The 20,808-nt window shown below is 39.5% G+C and overlaps 1 protein-coding gene across 4 annotated transcripts in view; it reads right to left on the bottom strand.

The window, feature by feature from the left end:
- The window catches only part of PDGFD (platelet derived growth factor D), a 138,005-nt gene that overhangs the window by 20,411 nt on the left and 96,786 nt on the right, over positions 1 to 20,808 (bottom strand). For all 4 annotated transcript variants that reach the window (XM_030965383.1, XM_030965538.1, XM_030965298.1 and 1 more), the window contains 2 exons: positions 9,827 to 9,886; positions 4,374 to 4,575 (listed from right to left, as the gene is read on the bottom strand). In XM_030965383.1, the coding sequence (XP_030821243.1) occupies positions 4,374 to 4,575; positions 9,827 to 9,886 (262 nt within the window). The remainder of the gene's footprint in view (positions 1 to 4,373; positions 4,576 to 9,826; positions 9,887 to 20,808) is intronic.

Raw genomic sequence — 20,808 nt, 5'->3', positions numbered from 1 at the left:
ACTATGACACTGAGATCATCAATATATTCCAGCAATGTAAAAGGAATTATCTTAAAATAATGCTTTTTTTCTAACAACCTAGGATGCACATATAGCTGAATATTTGTACTTTCAGAGTTTCTAAAATGCAGAAATTGGTAGCAAACCTTTATGAGTATATTTACAACTGCAGAGGTTATTTGAAATAAGTGTCATATTTTCATGTAGGTGTATACCATAATTTACAGCTTATACAAGGCCTCTCATTTCAGAATTGTGAAAATCTGAATGTATCTTCTCCTTTCTTTTCTGTCCCATTCTGCCAGTCTGGATTGCACTGTGATTTTATGGTCAGCTTTCACTGGAGTGGTTAACAGCAAACCTTGCTGAACATACAGAGAATTAAATTGCAAACTTCACGTGGTTATTAGTGAGACACATTTCATACCAATATCTCACTTCAATAGTAGAAATGCAATTTTGATTTCAGTAGAAAGAAATGCACGTAACTCAATAGAATTGCGTAAGTATTGTAGGGGAGTGAGATCAGATTTTGTAGACTGAATGGAGTTACCATAAATATGGATATAATCCACACACTCTTCAACTTTCAAGTACTTGCAAGAGCTATCTAGGAAAAGACTGATCTGTATATGCATATATTAATGTGTACGAATAAAAAAAACCCCATAGAATCCTTTGGCCTGAAAAAGACTTTCAAAAATCATAAATACAATCGTAAATCAAGCACTTCCATAATAATCTCTAAACCATATCCCCACATGCCACATCCACACACCTTTCGAACATTTCCTGGGATGGCGCCTCCACCACTTTCCCTGGGCAGTCCATTCAAATGCCTGACGACCGTTTCTGTGAAATTTATTTCCCTAATATCCAATCTAAATCTCCCGCATTGCAACTTCAGGCCATTTCCTCTTGTCCTGTCACTTGTTATCTGGGAGAGGAGAGCAATCCCAGTTTGGCTACACCCTCCTGTCAGGCAGCTGCAGAGAGTGATGAGGTGCCCCTGAGCCTCCTTTTCTCCAGGCTGAACACCCCCAGCTCCCTCAGCTGCTCCTCACAGCACTTGTGCTCCAGACCCTTCCCCAGCTCCGTTGCCCTTCCCTGGACACGCTCCAGCCCCTCAATGTCTCTCTTGCACTGAGGGGCCCAGAACTGAGCACAGGATTGGAGCTGTGGCCTCAGCAGTGCTGGGTACAGGGGGACGGTCACTGCCCTGCTTCTGCTGGCCACAGCCTGGCTGATCCAGGCCAGGATGCCATCGGCCTTCTGGGCCACCTGGGCACACCCTGGATCATGTTCAGCTGCTGTTGACCAGCAGCCCCAGGGCCTTTTTCACTGGGCAGCTCTCCAGCTCCTGTCCCCAGCCTGCAGCACTGCCTGGGGTTGCTGTGACCCAAGGGCAGGATGCAGAACTCGGCCTTGCTGAGCCTCATACAGTTTGCATCAATGCAGCAAAGATGGGAGGAAGTAAGAATGGAGCCAGCGACTACTTTTAAAGAACAAAAGGTTCTGGACTCAAATTTTAACATATGAAAACCTATTTAAATGCTGACAACAGATTTTGGCATTTTGTTAGTTTGGGTTTTTTTTTTGTTCAGAGAGTGGTTCCAGAGAGATTGAGCAGCCTCCATGCTTGGAGATATTAAAAACATGACTTGACATGGTCATGAGCAACCTTCTATTGATGGCCCTGCATTGAGGAAGGGCCACCAATAGAAGTTCCTGAGGTGGCCTCTCACTTCATCTATTCCCTGATTCTTTGAGTTTCAGTTATGATAAAATACTGACTTCTTATTTGCTTGACCTTGATAGTTGTAGATTATTAACTAGCGAATTAAGAAAACACACCATTAAAATATCATTTATCACCTGTCCCTGTTATCAGAATTAGTATTCAGCAACACTGCCTCTCTTAGCTCAATTTTGTGCCAGAGTTTGGTATGGGTAGAAGGTTGGATAGGACTGAAAGTATTAGTGATTGATTTATACCATTTACATGGTGTGATCTGAAAATGCTGTGAAAGATAGGCAGAGATTACATCAAATTGTTCTTACCTGCCTCAGGGCTGTTCTAACTTAGGATAAAAAAATAAGACCCAAGCAGTAAACTGAAACAGATAGGTATCTGAAATAAATTATGAAATAATCTACTGCTCTCTTTGCTCCAAGGTTACCCCAGTGCCTATAAACATTCCTCAGAGATCCACTCTGTGTTTAAAAGCCACCAAGCATTTCTAATTTAAAGATTTGTTAAAGCTATTCCTTACTCCTCACATCCTCCAAGAACAAGCCTTTAATCTTGTCAGAAGTTTATGACTAAATAAAAATTCTTAACTGAAATTTTTAAAAGATTTCACTGTGGTGAGGTACTTTAGCCTAGAGAGGCTAAAGGGAATTTGGCCTTTAGTTAGAAAACAAAAGGAAAATGTTATAAAACCTTTTTTCTTTTTCCTGTAACCAAACCACCACCACCAAAAAAACCTATTAAAACAAATCAAGTATTAAAACTGTAACTGGAAAATGTTATGCATCTGAATTTTCTGAGCACTATCAGATCAGTTTGATACCTGCAGCCTGCATAATTAGCATCAATAAAGCATCAAATGCTATTGTATATTAATGTTGTTATTTAAATATATGGGATACTGGGCCAAATAGGATCTGAGAATGAAATGATATCTGGAGAATAGAACCAGTACAGGACACAGGATTCTAATCAGCTTCTATTAAAAACAGAACAGACCCTTCATTTCTTTTTTATATATATCTACTGGTGTCAAATCCAGCCTGGATGAATAAGGGACACGCAGATCATGTTCCACACACCCATAGAAGATCAAAACACTCTTGAAAGTCACGCAGTGACACTTAGGTGAAGTTTTTCCCCAACAATGGCTGTGATGCTTGCCGGAAATTTTTGATGCGCCAAAAGGGAGCAAAGTAAAGGGGTTCACTTTTTGCTCAATGGGTTCCCAGGGCTTTATCACAGATTCCTTTGAAGTGCTGAGCCCAGAAACAAAGAAAGCCAACTTGTCTTGAAAATTATACACCAGTACTGTGTCTACCAATACACTGTATTTGCCTGAGGTTACTCTCCTGCTCCAAGGATAAGAGCCACAGGACAGCCCACATTACTGCCATTCACCTCTTACTCTCCAAGTCAAGGTGGGCACATAAATGGCAGGTGGCCTCTGCCAGATCCTGGTTCATGGCCAGCAATGTCCAGGCTGACAATTTAGCAATATGGTGATTGTATTTCAGGGCCTGGGAACACTACTTGACACAGTTTTCCCTAATATGGATGGAGTCTATTTATCCCTTTTAAGAGCAAAACTTCATAATTTGAAAACAAGTAAGTTACAAACACAGAACTACAATTCTCTCTCGCTCCTTAGAACATGCTTAAGGTATGGGGGGATGGGATGTAAATAAATGGTAGATTGCACAGAACTGGAACTATGATTTGGGAATTGTAATTTTGAAGTTACAAATAAGAATGCATGTGATTACATAATTTGAAAATAGATGACAACATGAGAAATTAAATAAAATTCTGAACTCTAGATCTGCTTGAAAACTACAGTGGCTGTCATCCTGAAGAATCCTAATAGACCTCCTACATCTATAGTGCACATGAAGGGCAATTTCATCAGGCCCTTCAGTGCATGGTTACCCCAGAGCACAACTCTGACTTCTCAATAGTGTTTCTTTATCATTATGGCTTTGAACTGCCAGCTAAACACCCCTTTGCTTTACCATTTGGTGGATGATTTGAACTAACAGAAGGAAACAAGAAACATAACCCAGAAATGCGTGCTTTGCTCAATTACAAAGATGTTAAACCATAATAATGTTCCCTGCCAACATAATGAAAAACAGTGAAATGTTCACATCCTAAAAAAACCAGCTGCACATACAGGTGTCTGCACCAGATGCTTCCCTAAGCACCATGTGATAAAAGTGATTATTCCTCACTCAACAGAGAACAGTCCCTAAGCAGGGTATTTAAAGAAGGATGATAACACAGGTAATTAGGAGCCCCACGCTTTACACACAAAGCAATGATTAAGAGGGTAAAGCTTAGAACCATCTGTCTTTACATGTGGACCTGTGTTTTTATTTGTGAATTTATCATAAAAAAGGGCAGTTTTCAGTCTGATTTTTCAAGTGACATCCTACCTGGAAATTGATTAATGATTGAACGACACATCCCTGGTTTTAATAGGTGGTACTTTGCCCTGTGACTCCAACAGGAACATGAGCACCAGAATGTAACACCTGACTGCTGGATCCTCCTATGAGGAGTGAAGGAATATCCTGTCCTTTTCCCAAAGTATGTGTAAGTATGTCCCAAAGTATTTTCCTACCTTTGGACTTCCTGTCATGGTAGCTCCTGCCTCGATAATGGTGCCCACTGTCTGTGTACAGATTCTCAAGATCTTCTTGCCAGGAGTCTGGGTTGAAGTGTTTGAGCAGATCCTCCACCGTGTCAAAGGCAGCAATGGTCTGATCCAGTGCTTCCGCCGTGAGCGTAGGGTCAGTCACTGATGGAGAGGGATAGGATACCCCCTAAGAGTGACATACATCTCAGTGTACATGGAATAAATTACAGCACCACTCTAAACAGCTGAAAACAGTTACTGACAAGCTTGTTTCATTATTGAGTGAAACAGTTACTTTGGGCCATCTTTTCAAGTCTTTGGGCCAGGACTTTCTTATACCTGTGTTTTCTTTTTGTAAGAAGAGATAACAAGAATTTCCCAAGTGAATCCCAGAGGAGATGCAGGGAGCAAAAGTACTGCCACTGGTGGACTGTCAGTATTCAAATTCAGTCCTCAAAGGGAATGATGGCTTGCATATATACAAAGATGCAATGAAAATGTCTTTTGAAAGCACTGTGATGGCCATGGCCATCAGAAATGGAGATGCCAGTTCTGATGATATTTCACATGAGGCAGATCAGGGACCACAGCAAAGGCAAATGCAAGGCCTTCCCTAGATAATCTTTCTCTGGTCAATTTGGACAACAATTTTGGCATGGCTAGAGACTTGGAAAAATGGCCCTTTATTACCCAAAATTAAATGTATTACAAAACAATGATGAATTGACATTGAACTGACATTTTACCAAAAATACAACTTACTAAACAAACAGAAAAAACATAATATTTGGATCTTGGAGATGTTGGTGGGTGAAAGGCTGGACATGACCTGGCAATTTCCTCGTAGCCAGGAAAGCCAGTGGTGTCCTGGGCTTCATCCAAAGCAGCGTGGGCAGCAGGGCCAGGGAGGGGATTCTCCCCCTCTGCTCTGCTCAGAGCCCACCAGCACTGGGGTCTCAGCACAGGGAGGACATGGACCTGTTGGAGTGAGTCTAGAGGAGGGACACCAAGATGATTAGCGGGATGAAGGAAAGACTATGAGAATTGGAATGCCTACAGAAGAAAAGGCATCAGGGTGACCTAACTGTGGCCTTCCAATGCCTGAAGGGAGCCTACAAGAAAGATGAAGAGAAATTTTTTACAAGAGCGGGTAGTGATAAGACACTTTAAAATGAAAGAGGTCAGGTCTGGATTAGATTTGAGGAACAAATTCTTCACTCTGAGGGTGGTGAGACACTGGAACAGGCTGCTGAATGAGTCTGTGGATGCCCCATCCCTGACTCGTGTGTTCACAGTCAGGTTGGAGAGGGCTGTGAGCAGCCTGGTCCACTGAAAGGCATCTCTGCCCACTGCAAAGGGATTGAGACTAGGTGATCTCTAAGGAAACTTCCAACTCTTGATATTCTATAATTCTATGATCTCAGCAATGTAACAATGGATATTTGGATGACTAACATAGTAGTGTCCTCACAATTATATCATAACACCAAATGGAATATTTCTTTTCCACCAGTAAGAACCAAGTAGTGTTCTCTGAGTGCTCCCACTGAACTTCTGGCACAATTTGACTTTGACAGAATGACTGCAGCATTTTCAGTTTTATTGGATAGGACTGGAAACATTGTTAAAACTCCTAATTTAGAATCACAATGTTCACTATCCTGATATCACTTTTTCCATTATCCAAGCACAAGGCCAAATAGTATGTAAAATATGTACTAGAAAAACTGTTAATACAGATCTCTTAATTTCCAAAGGACCACAATCAATTTTGCCCAAAAACAGGCATAGTACAGCACCCAAATTTTTTCATCTTGTAAGTTAAAACGTTGGGGAAAAACCCCTAGAAACCTAAATTCTTTCATGAAAACCCAGCTCTGAAGTAATGCAGCAGAAATATGCCAGTTAAAATTAATGGCTTCCCAAAATATTTGTTCTGCCTTATCTCCCAAGTAAATGCATATGTTAAACTATTAATCTTTGTGATTAACTTCACTCAGTTGGGTCATAATGGGAGGCTCAACTCATTTGGGTAAATTCATTCACTTGTTTGCAGGATAGTGTGTTTCAATACCTCCTATAATGGATTTAAAAGTATATATATATTTTTTTTTTAAATAAAACACTTGTCTTTAATGGTAAGCTATATCACAGAGCTAACAACTCTTTACATTTTCCTGCACGTTTGCGGGAAACTCCAAATGGACAGTCCAAATCTTTTAAAATCAGGAAGAGAAGAAACAGCAAACACAATAATAGTGCAGTCAAGAAAGCATAGCTGCACTTTACAGCTTAGCCCAAGAAGTTTCAGTGGGCCCACTTGGGATTGCAGTGCCCTTCTAGTGCAGTGCCAAGGTACAGTGCAGAGGCCTGTAAAAATTCATGATCCCTTAAAAAAGAAGGCACACCTTGAAGCCTCTCTCCTGACTTCTACATGGCTGGGAATAGAGACTGTCAGAGGGGTGGAAGTCCCAGGAGTGGAAAAGATCACAGCAGCAAAGTGAACACAGCACTGGTATCTAAAGCAGTGTTGCAGGAGAGACTGTGCTGCAGCCAGCATCATGCAGCGTGCTAACACAGGGGCTGGGGTTACAAAAGGAAAAGACACCTAAACACCACTTTCATACTAAGGAGAGCTTAGTGGAGCTCATGACAGTCCAGTAGGGAAAGATCAGGCCCTGACTGCCTTTCAAAAGTGAGAGAGATGCTCTAAGGATGCTGAAGAAACAGGAGCATAAAAATCAGGCCACAGGTGTATGGTTTACTCAGTGCAGGTTTTTTCCCACATGTTCAACTGCACATTCCATTACAGAAGTGGAGGTCAAACTGTGAATATGCAGGGCATTTCAAACTCATACAGGCAGCTGGGATTCCCCATTTTCTTTTCAAATAAAAGCTCCTACTCAAGAGATTTGTGCAGCCTCGTTCAAACACAGAAGAAAGCTTAACTTTTCCTCAGTGACAGCCAAATCAAGAGGAATTATTTCAACAGCTGAGATAGCCTCCTGGCAGCAACATCATGTGACAGGCCCAAAAGCAACTTCAAAGCTGCCAACCCAACTGCCTCTCTTTTGTCCTGCCAAGAATGAGGCGCTGGCTTTGGGAGAGTTTGTGCTTGTCATAATCTGACTTCTGAGATCACATCCAAAGAGGGGGCAAGAGGAAATGTAAGAAGCAATGAGGAGCGAAGATCTTCCGCATTATGTACCTCCTTTGCATTCCTTAAAAGCACTGAGTACATTTTTAATTTACTGCAACACAAAGGTATCTTTTTTTTTGTATGTGCTCTTGCCCTTAATTTCTGTTCACTCATTCTTTTCACTTTCCTATCTCTATTGTGAGCCTGACAGGCAATTCAGTGTGCATCACGGGTTTTTGTTGGTCATAAAATTACTTTACATATAATGGAAACTAACCTTATAAGGAGTTAGATTTTATTTCCCCTTTTTTTTTTCCTGGGTTTGCCACAATGGGTTAAGGGTAGAAGCATTTTTTTAACTTTCTGTGAAAAAACCCAAACAAAAAAACCAAACCAAAACATAACTCTGTAATACGACCTCAGACACGGAAAAAAGAATTTGCTCACTCTAAAATTTTTATTCTGAGAGTTGTAATGTGTCTATATCCTAAAATGAGTCTTTGAGTTACTTGTGGATTTGAGAGGAGAAACTCAGACCTGCCATTCTACCTGAGCATCAGCAGAATTGTATGAAATCTTGTCCAAGACTCAGAGGTCTGAGTTTGTCCTTCTGCCTCTCAAGACCATACCAGAATCCCTGAATCTTTCTCTCCTGAAGAACTTGGATATCCTCAGACATTTTCCTTGGTGCCTTTGTGAAAAATTGCTCAATCTCCGTGCCTTATTTTCTCTGAGGACAAAAAGAACTTGTGGGTGCAATGTGCTGGAGCAAGTATATTTCATTAGATAGGGAATGACACAGAAAGGCCAATGAAACCGAGGTTCTGCTTCTGCTTTAGCTGTAGGTTTCCATGTGACCTTGGACATCAGCCTGCTACCTGTAATATTTGTATTGCACTTCCTTAGCTGCAACACATTAAAAACAATTTTTAAGAAAATAGAAGCAAAAAGATGAGCCTGATTTTTCAATATGAAAAGGATACTGGGTTATTGTATGGCATATTATGCATTTTATGACATTAAGGATGATAACTAACATGGCGTTTACCATAGGCTTAGTCTAGTCTCATTTACATACTTACCTGATGAGGGAGCCCTAGGCTTACTTTTTCAAACATCAGCCTACCGTATTTTTAAACAAAATATTTCATCACACTGAGTTTTTTTCCCCATGCCCACATTAGAATGAAAAATGGATTTGTGTCTTTCAGGAAACCTGTTCTATCATCTCCTGCTTGGCGCATCCAGTAGGTCTCAGCCCTGCTACCATTGCTCCTCAAGACTTTCAGCACAGTTGGTTCCAGGCAATCAGTGAATCATGAAGGGCAAGTGTCATTAGCAAATTCAAGAGTAAACACAAGTGAGATTGGCTTAACATCTTCTAATTTTGGCAGCACAGAGTTTTCTCTCTACTTGCTGCCTTGATTGGACCCCTATCAGTAGAATTAACCCATATTTTATTCACTGCTCCTTCACTAGCTACTCCTGGCAGCTGCTGTAACAAAGGCACTATTACTAAGCTCTCTTCCATGAATGCTTCAGACATTGGTCTCAAGCCTGCTTTAAGAATTTACCCCCATCTCACGTGTTTTAAGAGGAGTTAACAAGAACCATGACGTGGTGTGGAGCAGGCAGCAAAGCACACAGAAGAGGACTGCCCATATTATGAATTCTCATGCTACTGTGCCATTCCCCAGCACTGGGAAATGGCAGAGAGGGCAGATTTTTTGCCAACGACACAAATCAAGTGCAATGAAGAGAAAATTAAATTTTTTACAAGATTACTTTGGTTTTTTTCTATCTTGATTTTTCTTCCAAGCTGCAATTCACTGCTGAATATGGAGTAACTGTATCTGACTTCAGATATAATATTTTATTGGAAATGCTTAGAAAAAAAAATTCTCAGTATTGACAATGAAATGCCAGATCCATTTTCCTGCCAGCCTGCTTTACATATGGTCTTCCATGTAAGTTGAGACATTCAATGATTAAAAATTTAGGTTTGTATCTGGTATTTTCATACTGGCAGGACGAGTTTGAAAACAAGAAATGTTTCCCAATGGTTGTCTCATGTGTTTACAACAGCAAAGGGCATATACTAAATCTTTTATCCCTAAAAAAATACTGTTTGAGTCCAGTATCAGTTGGATTAAAACTTTATTCATCTTCTTTCAAAGGTGAATTCATCTTCTATTCAAAGGTGAAAACACAGTTTCTCTGTACAGATGCCATTTTATTGACTTGGTTTCAAGCCACTCTATCAATCCATTGACGGGCAAAACAGTGAAAAATTACTTACTGAGACAGAGCTTGTGACTGACTCCCAGTTGGTTTCTGAGGCTGCATGCTGGAAATCATCCTAAGGGGAGAAACATACAGGAAAAATCACCATTAAGGCAATATCCTAAATTAACTACAAAATCTAAAAAAAATTTCAGCATTCAACTTCTGTCACTTTTTCTAACCCTTTTTAATGCAAAAGTCCCTCGCTATGTGTCACCCCTCAATAAAGCTACTTCTATTCAGGTTCCTCCCTTTTCAATGTTTTTAAAATCCTTGTGAGCTTTCTTGGACAAGAATGGATGAGTATTATTATTATTATTATTTATTATTATTATTATTATTATTATTATTATTATCATCATCATCATCATCAACCACAATAACAGTAATAATAATAATACCAATCTGATATATGCTGCTTTGCATAGCAAGACTTAATCTGGTCAAGGACATTACATTCATCTGCCAACATAAATATTAAACAACATCTCTGTATCTCTACAACCAGAGTATTAATGCAGTTGCCAAACTGATCTGTTGGAAAGAATGTGAACATGCTAATTCCATGGTACTACTTAGTCAAGGTGAAAAGCAGGATCATCTAATCCATCTGAAAAGTATTCCTAACATGACTGTACTGCTTTTGGTACTTGTGCTGAGCAGTACATGATCATCACTGCACTACGTTTTGTTACATCAAAATACCCAGCCACAGTACATTGCCATTAACAGTGTCATTGCACACAATCTCTGGGCATTTATGATTAATTTGAGCACAGGGATGGCATTCATATAATCTATCTTTGGACAACTCTGTGCCCTACATCTAAATTAGTCTTGTTTCCATTTACGATCAACTAAACCTGGCATTTCTGGGGTGCAAATCATCTGATCTGGGTTAGAAGCTTTACTTGGGATGACAGTGCACCCTGAAAATGCATTTTTGTCTCCATTGTCTCCATAAAGGGAACTTGGGAGGCTGATCTTAGAAACAGATGTCAAAACTGTAGATATTGACATGTGGTCACCTAAATCCCAATCCACTTGTCTGACCAGTGATGAGCAATCACTACTTAAATAATGAAGAAGCCATTTTTAATCTTTTGACAGCTTTACTCATTTTTGACTGGAATAACTAAACTGTGAAAAATGGAAAAAAAAGTCAGCATTACAGAATGGTTATTAAACACACACATGCAGTGAATAGCTAATGATCAGCATGAATATGCAGGTAAGGAAAGTGGACTGAAGTGACAGCATGCCAAGATTTTAATTTCTAATAATAGAATTTATAATGAAAATGTTTAAGGAGGATGCCTTTGCTCACAATTTCACACTGACTCAGTATCTGATAAGCTTTTTTTTAAGCTGGCAACTGAAAGGGGAAATGGAAAGGAAACTGCACAGCTGATGCTTGCTAGACTTGATCCTGTATTGCACCATACATATATATATATATATATATATATATGCATATATTAAATTATTTTTTAGGAATGGAAAACAGAAAATTGAGCTCATAATTTGCCAATTCACCAATAAAATGTTCCTTTACTCAAGAAGGAACAGAGCTGCTTTCAGATCCAGAATCAATATACTTGGTTTTTTAATGTTTTTCATTTGCTGTAGAAAAATATTTAGATGCCTCAAAAGTTACAAGATTGTTTATTCAAAATTGTTACTGTTTCTTCTTCAGTATTTAAGATTCAAAGAAATTAAGAAATCCCATCACTGAGTGACCACTGAAGTTGCAGAGCAATAAAAACATTAATAGCTATGTGGCCATTTTCTGCTAAGAATACAGAAGAAAAACACTGGTGAAATTTTCAGTGCAGATTTTTTTCTTAAAAATAGTAAAGAGATCTGCAAGCTATAATCAGATCATACACCATTCTGCATATGCCTCCCTTGGCCACATTCTCTACACATTTGGTTGCCCAGTTCTTGACAAGCAACAATTTAAATTAAATAAAAATGTATTTGAAAAGCTCATTAATCGTCTGGTAAAGTCTGCCAGTTGCAGAACTTGGAAATAATTTTCTCTCTGTCATTAGCTTCCATTTAGCACTTCCAGGAAAAAAAGTGGCATTGAGTTCTAAAGCATTATTTTAAAACAGAAAAAATTTGCTTCACTGAATGTTTTGAGAAGACTGTAGTCTTATGTTCAAAGGGATGGGCCACTTTTTTTATCTAAATGTGGATATCAAAACTGTTTCTTTAGTCTGTGAGTCTTTGAGTTGGTTCATGCCAGGAAACCCCTCCAAAATCCTGATATAGACGTGTACCACCTGCTTCTTGGATCTCAAACCTGATGACTGCACATTTCAACTCTGATTATATTCAATCTGCATAAACTATTCACAACTCTATGGCTTTGTTCCACCACCACTCAAGGCAGCTGCAGTCATTCTTGGCTTCTCGGTGCTTTCAACCTCTACAGTTTGGAGATTATTACTATCTATGGCTTCTGCTCGCAGTTATTTCAAATAATAATATCAAAGTGGTTTTCATCATTACAAAACCCTCTTCTCCTTCTCACCATCGCCCCTAGAAAAAGCTGAAGGACAAATCTATTTTCAGTGCTATCTGTTCAATTCATTCTACCTCGTTCATGTGAATTTGCCTGTGATCGCTTTGGCTGTTATTTTGCTGTTGTTTCTTTATTACTTGAAACAACATTAAAACTTTTAGTTCAAACATTAAAAAAACCATCAAAATTCTCATATCTTTTCTTACTGAATCAGGAACAACAGGGTGGTAATAATTTGGCTACATCACCTTGACAACAGCGCTTCTATTTTTGTATTTGTGTCATGGTAACATAAAAACTTTACTAAAGACTTCAGCAAAGCATTGAATTAACTGTTCTACAATCAGAAAAAATACAGGCAAAACAACAGAACAACCAATCACCTTCTGATAGCAGCTACACTCAGTGAAGAAAAATTACTTCCAAACACCAACTTCCAAAATTACACCTCAGCAAGACAAATTCTGAGTCAGTCCTCAGAGTTAAATATGTATGGACATTGATATATTGTTCCTGGCTCTGTTTTGGACAAAGAAAAGCTACTCTTTCCTTTGCAGACAGACTTTATAGCTTGTCTCCCACCACTGATGGCCACTAAGTGACAAGGAGTCACAGGGAATAATCCCTGTTTTACACAGGACTTTCCAAGTGGAGATCATGATGCAAAATCAAAGCTGTCAATGATATATGAGACTGCAGAGCCATATAGCACTGGTTCCTGAGGAAGATGATTTGCAGCCATGACCTGCAGCAGCACAGGCTCTGCTGTGTTGAAGCCATGGGGCTTGGCAGGGTCAGTAGGAATTGAGAGACATCAGGAAAACACCCGGGATGTGGCTGGGAAGCTCACCAGTTTTAGAAGCATGTTGTCATGACTCACTTTGTTGAACCATCCATGTGGTAAAACATGCGAGTCCTCCCAGCTATGCTGAATTAATGCCTGATCCTCAAATTAAAAGCAAGAAGCACTGTGATTCTTCACCTTTTTTACATATTTTTTCACTGTGAGTTAGTCTTTTGTCATCTTGGTGCATGTAGGAAGGATGCCTGTGATAGGCAATAACCACCACAGGATGGGCACAACACACTGACAGCTCTCTCCAGTGCAAAGAAGCAGCCTCACATCTCTATAACCTTCTTCTTTTCCCTAATCTACAGGTTTCTGGGGTGACTGGACTAGTTTTGGTAAAAAAATTGTTCATCTGACAAAGCAACTACAAACTATTGCACATGAAAGCTGAGGCGATGCTCTCCACCTCAGTGAGTGGAAAAGGTTCTCAAAGGAGTTGTGATTAAGAATTAGATTCCAGGCAGTACCCCCGACTGATGATTTGGGCTCACTGATTCAGTAGGGTCCTTTCTTGAAGGAGCCACCTTCTCTGCTGTACCCTTCTACTCAGAAGACAAGTGAAGGAGAAAGGGTCAAAATGCAGGCATGGTCTTGGGGAAATAAGCATGAGAAAGAGGAAGAATGAAGTAATCTAAGAAAAAAATAAGACAGAGAAGCTGAAGTGTTGAGTTTTGCCTGTGGCCACCCCATTTGTGGTATTTAGACACCATAATTATAAATGACCCAAAAGAGAAGCAGTTTATAGAAATTTACAGAAGAACAGGGCTAAAGGATGTACTGAGACACACAGAAGATCCTGCAGAAACAAATCATGGGTGAAATGGAGCATGTTCAAAGAGGTCCAGTACAGAAACAAAAGGAAGTTGTGAGCTCCCCCTGGAATGAAAGAATTAGGGATGAAGGACAATGGAAGGTCTGTAAGGAAAAATTAGTGTAAATCGCAACTTCAAGAAAAAAGAGACAAAATTATCCTAACATTTAGATAATAAACAGAAACTCAATAACACACATTGTTGAACAACAGTCAACATGTATCTATTGCATTCAGAGTTATGCGCAGTCAGGTCGCTGATAAGCAGATAAATTTGTATTTATATATAGTAACAACAAAATATAATAGCCTGTAAATCTTTTTTTTTCCTGCCACAAGCAATAGTACCTATATTCTCACTAACAATTAAATTTACAGGTATTACATTTCCTATACAAAGAGACACATATTTCAAGCAAATAAACTCCAAACTCAGAGCATGCTGTATAACAGAAATGTTGTTATATAAGTTAGAGGTAAAAGAAAAATCGTAGTTCCATTCAAAAAAATGCTGTGATACATATTCATGTTTGTACACTTCAACTGGTTAAATTTAATTTCTCATGCAGCATTTTAGGACACTCCAATTTCTATAAATACAAGCATATAGATTTACACTTTGAAATATCTTTTTCTTGTACCATAGTTTCATTTTGTCACATTGCTGGCTTTTAATTTAGTATCAGAATGATATTTATTAACACCTCCTAAGGATGCTGAAAGATACCTACAGCAGGCTACTAGGAAGCCAGAGGATACATTTTTCTTACAGTAATGGTCAAACCACTGCTGCTCTGTTCAGCTCTGGTGACCAGACATTAATAAAAATAAAAGTTACTGAATTTGGAGAGCGAGTAACAATGATGGCTCATAATCTGGGAATCATGCCTTGCAATGAAACATTAAGTGCAGGCCAGTGTTTTTAACAAAGATTAGATGTGAATTGACCTTGTCTTTCCAGATAATAACCCATACTCTGCTAAAAGAGCCTATTACCAATGTCAACAAGTTCTTTCATTTGGCAGAGCAAGCATTAACAAATCCAGGTAGCTGTAATGTGAAGGCAGTAGTATCCAAACTGGAAGTATGAGCAAATTTTACCACTGATGCCAGCAATTACTGGAACAGCTAACAAAATCAAGAAATAACTTTAATCATATTGAATTTTCTTTTCTACTTTTTGATGCAGTCCCATAAAGGCAGGGCATCCATGACAACAGTATTTTAAAGTCAGTAACAAAAGGTCAGACAGCCACCAAACTGTCTGATCTCAAGTATAAGAGTGTGATTCTTGCCCCTCAAAAAAGACATAAACTGAGTTTCTGAAGCCCAGTTGCCACTACATATCAGTAGCTACAACCTCATCAACCAAGTTAATACTAGTGCAAGGTAATATATAAAATCCCTCTTCATTTTTTTCTGACACATTTACTAGCTATAAATGAATGGGAAACATAAGATACTTAAAATTTCAAAAGTTTAAGGCTGTAATAATGACTTGGGTTAGCTGCAGTTTGTTACATTAATTTATGAAAAGCTGAAGTAAAACTGAAGTAGAAGAATATATTTAATAAGTTATGTTTTGTCAATACTCCTCTTCAACCTTCACCTAGCCCTGGAAATAGGCATTGCTGGGTGCATACTGGAAGAATGTCCAAGACACTGACTTTAAATGATCTGTCTAAGAGGTCACATAATATTTGTTCAAATGAGATGACAGTTACGCCTTTGAAAAATCAGATGTCATCTGACACTATTATGCCTATGAGCATCCTGTTTGCTACTCATACCCACAAGGACTTCATTACCAAGCTGTGCAAATTATGCATTACCATTATTTTTTCCATTTATCACAGAAACCTGTCCTCATATATCCATGTACAAGGGATTTGCTAATAGCTAATCTGCTCCATACTGCAGTTAAGCAATTGTAAACAAAACACAAATCAACTAATATTTATTGTAAATATTCTGCAATTCCTCCTTTGCCATTTTTATCTGAATGGCAAACTTTGATTCTGCAGTTAAACACCAGGACACAAAACTTGAAAGGCTCTCTCTCTCAGGCTGTCTCTTCCAAACCCCTCAGACTTTCAAGCTAAAATTATCTTTATTGCACTTATGTAAGTACCAGCTTTATCCTTTTCTTTCTCTCCCAAGTTTGCTTCCTGCAGTAATTCTGAAGAGATGTTATATCTCCTCTCAGCATCCGTTTTATTACACTAAGCAAGCCAAGCTGTCTTGGCCCTTAGTAAGAAATGCCCTCTTCTCCCCCATTGTCCCTGAACTCAGTCCAAGAAAAATGTGGTTGCTCTGTACCATGGAGACCAGAACTGTACAAAGTATTCCAGAAGAGATGCAACTACAGCCTCACTGGTCACATACCTAGTACACTGAGAAATTTTCTTTTCCCCTCTTCAATAACCAGTGACACGCCATTTAACAGCAAATACTGTTGCTATTAATCTCTACATGAGTGACCTCTTTGCTCATTTTTGGGCTGTTCCATTTCACTGCAAATCAATTCTGTGCTGCTCAAGGTCATCCAGCTTGCCTCTCTGATACTCTGATTTTCCCATTCATGAGCAATGCACTTCAGCATTGTGCGTGCTGCAAAAACCACTAAAATGCTACTCTGCAGATTCTTCTCTGGTCCCTAAAACATCCTAAAAATAAAACTGACTATGAGATTAACTTTTTACAAACTTCTATTAGCAAGCTGTCCCTGGCTGGATACTCCCTTCTGCATTACAGAACACTGCCTGCCCTTTGACTGCCACATGCCATCTTCTCCAGCACAAGGGACTGTTTTGTGTGTGACACTGGGTAAGATGCTCCTCTGCAGTACAATTACATTTGTTAGACAGCACTTCCTTCCATTCCAGGCTATCCTTCAATCTGGAATGAGTTTCTTTGATAAAGAGATGTGGAGTTTTATTCCTAAATTCCTGCATGCTTAACCACCTTTTTTGCTAACAAGTGCCCTATAAACATTCTAGATTAGACTTAGGAGTGTGAAGGTGCCCTGGCCACTCTCCTGCCACTGATTCACCATCTCCATGTGAGCCCTGGCTCACCTTACTGCAATCCAGGGATGCAATCCAGCTACATTACCCTCACGCTGCATCTGGTCCTCACTCCCTTTCTATTCCTATTGTATGCAAAGGAGAGCTGCTTTCAGAAGTGACTCTTGGTGCCTTATGGTCTGCAGTGCCCATCTTTTGGCAGTGACAGTGGAGCAGTTGGAAGGCAATTGGGCTCGTTGCTCACCTTGGGTCTGTGTCTAAGCACACCTGGGCCATGGTGGCATCCCATTTTGCAGGGCTTGCTGGTCCCCCTGTAATGCCCCATGCGGGCTCTGCTGGGGCAGTGGGAAGCAAACATCCAGAGGGGTCCTGATCAGGGCAAAGCTGCACATCAGAGTGGGAAAAGAGCTTGGGAGGAGCGATCCCATGAGCCAAAAACTTGATGTCAGGTCAGTATCTAGTGCCCTTGTGAGGACTTTGGTGAACTTCTGCCACACTGACTGGCAGAGTTTTGGAAGCAGCCTCCCTGGTAATAGGTGACTCTGCCCTGAGCAAAACTGAAAAGCTGATACTTCACTTGCCCGTAGTGTCCAGGTGGGCAAAAAACTCTTTCAGAGTTAACAGAAGGCAGTGACAGCTGGTTATTTCAGGTCCTCCTTCTTGGTGTGACTCATACCAAATGAGAATGTACTGAAAGGCCTCAGTACTAGGGATAGAAGGAAAAATACTAATGAGAGAAAACCTCCTAGGAGCAAGGTATTAATTTTCTTTCCACTTGGGTTTCTACACATTTTTTATAGATTTAAACACGGTCCATAATCACAGAAAAATAATCATTAACAAATACAGTGTAATTTCATTTAATATTCCAAGTTTTCCATTGGAATATTAAATGAATATGATCTACTAAGTGCTCGGACATGCACACTTACATCTTCAGACGTGATTTGGGAGAAACATGGAAGCAATAATAATAATAACAAAAAACTCTAATGGAGCTCAGCAAATTTAATTTTGAAGCTGAGGACACAATGTAGAAGGGTAAGGGACATTAGCTATCCTAGCAGTAATCTCAGCCTATTGATTTTTTGTGAAGGATCCATTTGTTTTTGAGCTCTCTGTCAGAGGATGGTGTTTAATTCTGCAGTAAGCATGCAGCAGGAGCATGTGTTATGTTTCACAGATAATGCAAAACAAAGCAATTTGTTCACCCTCCTGCTTTGACTGGAAGGCATTGCATTTTCTAGAACAACAAAAAAGGACTGCTATCCAAGCTTTCTAAGATGTTCAATAATCATAAAAATAGAGAGAAAACCTAATCTTTGAAGAATAAAAGAACTATTTTCTCATAGCTTTTCCAGGTTTTTGATGTGATCAAAAGCAGTTAATTTACTGCACACAGCACAGGATACTGCTTATTGGGGATTTTGTTTAACATCAAAGAACTAAATTAAGGAAAAATCCAAACTATTCCAACTGAACTTCCAGATTCAGATCTATTCCTCAGAAATACCACTGCTGTTAAAGCTAAATACAAGTACTTTAGGAGCAGTTAAGCTTCTCATTTCTCTTATGCATAATTTTGCAAATATCAATTGTAAGCGATACTATGAGTAAAGACCAGGTAAAGAACACCTTACATTTGCCACCTTTTGCAAATAATCTAACTAAACCATGCTAACAGTTTTGGGATTAGTTTACATAAAAAATGGCCTTGAAAATCCTTCTAAACACCAAACTGAGACCATAATCTCAGGACCAGGAGGGTGTGTACTGGGCCACAATTAGTGTGTGACACATTTTATTTGAATTCTGACTAAACATAAGCATAACCAAAAAGACTAAGGGTGGCTGTAAAATTATAATAGGCTAAATATTTTCAAGTGATGAAAATCAAGACAAACAGTTTAATTCAGTTTTATACTAATGACATAGAAAATGTCACAGAAAATTGAACTGGCAAAAAAATAAAAAGAAGTTGTAAACATAATTTAATACAAAGAAAAATGGTAGGATTACCAGAGGTCAGAAGCAGTGGCAGCTAAGAAAAACAAGCTTTCACTTTAAAGAATGTAAGTGGAGAAAAAGGTACACGCCATAAACTCTATTTGATGACACACACTGACTCTGAAAGGAACTGGTGCCAAGAGACTGAATGGAACAAAGATAAAAAAGCATGACATTGATCTGAAATGTAACACAGTGGCACAGCATGGAGGGTGACTTATGCCTGTACACACAGAGATCTTCCCCAGGCACAAAGAGATGCTCTCCCCATACCAAGGGAGATCACCACCAAGGGGATACCACATCACCATAAACCACCAGCTCCCAAGGAACCATGCGCACAGGTAGGGCTTCTCCTCACTGGGAGGGATCTGTGAGCATTTGCACACTTTCACCACCTTCCTATGGGTGCAGAATAGAAAAAAAGTGGATGCTCAGAAAAAAAGTGAACTTTGTGGGTGCAAGCAGCTCTTCTGGAAACTGAAGATGGGTATTCTCAAGACAACAGGCACAGTTAGATTTATACTGCATTGGCATGGTATCAGTATTGATAAAAATTGCAGGAAGTAGCTACATACCCCATCTTTTGGAGATTCCAAGGTGACACCAAACCCCTGCCATCCTGGCCTTGCAGTGCTGGTCTGCACAGGCCAGGCATTTCAGCTGGTCCATCAGCAATGCAGGCTTATTGCTCTATGGTATAAAAACTCTTGAGCATTTCCTGAACACCAGACAGCACTTTTAAAGTACCAGACCCACAAACTGTTTAGTTGGTACTGCTGGTTTTTAGCACAGCCCTCCTGGCCACCTCGTCCATCTTTCTCCACTTTGCCCAGGAGTACTAGCCCTGGACTGCAGCAGCAGTAGGCCTGCACCCATGCAACACTCCTAATTTCAGCAGCTGCTATTACAAGCGTTGTCTCTGCTTTTAATCTATTCCTTAATGCACCTGGAAAATGTACCTGAACCAGCACCAAGCTAGCACTGTCAGCACACAAAGTTGCTGCTAAGGTGAGAAAACAGTGTTTATTTTCACGTATTTCTGACAGAGATAAATTATATGTATAGGGAGCAGAGTGTCCCATTTCTGCTGCCTAACATTATCTTCTCTGAGTTGGTATTTTTGCTCTCTCTTCAGAGCTTAATAAAGCCAATTTTTCTGTATCAACTCATGCGTATGAAAAAAGAGGTGGAAGGCCTGAATAAGAACATGACTGATGTACACAGGCTCCTTCCTAACCATCAGCATAAGATAAGCACACAAGACCTTGTGTGCACCACACCTGCTCAGAGGAGAGGCGGCTTAGAGATTAATACACACATGTAAGTACAATGCACATTTTGAACCAGGATCTCATTTCCAGTCAGGCACAAAAGTTCCACCTCATCTGTAAAAAACAGCAGTTGCTTTGTGCTTGGTTTAGTTTCCCACACCAACAGAGCATTCTCAATTTTTTGTAGAGAAAGCAAAGTTTTCCGTAGCCTACTTCTATCACTAGTGGCCTCTTCAGCATGCAACACAAACCACAGAGAGCAGTCAGACTACTTGTCCTCATGATGTCCAGGTTCCTTCAGAATTTTCTTTTGTTTCAAGTTTATTGGCCAGACCTTGGTGTGAGATAAATTTTTGCAGCCCCAAGGTGGTTTTTTTTTACCCTGCCCTACATCAGTGGAAAAATTAGCCTCATACTTTCTAAGCTGTTTTCTCAAGTTTCAGGGTTTTTTGTTATTATCATTTTTCTTTCCTCAAAGATAAAATTCTTTTTCAAACTTA

This window comes from Camarhynchus parvulus, chromosome 1, assembly GCF_901933205.1.
Source record: "Camarhynchus parvulus chromosome 1, STF_HiC, whole genome shotgun sequence".
NCBI lineage: Eukaryota > Metazoa > Chordata > Aves > Passeriformes > Thraupidae > Camarhynchus > Camarhynchus parvulus.
The sequence above is the reverse complement of the archived record's forward strand: the minus strand, read 5'-3'. Positions and strand labels throughout refer to the sequence as shown.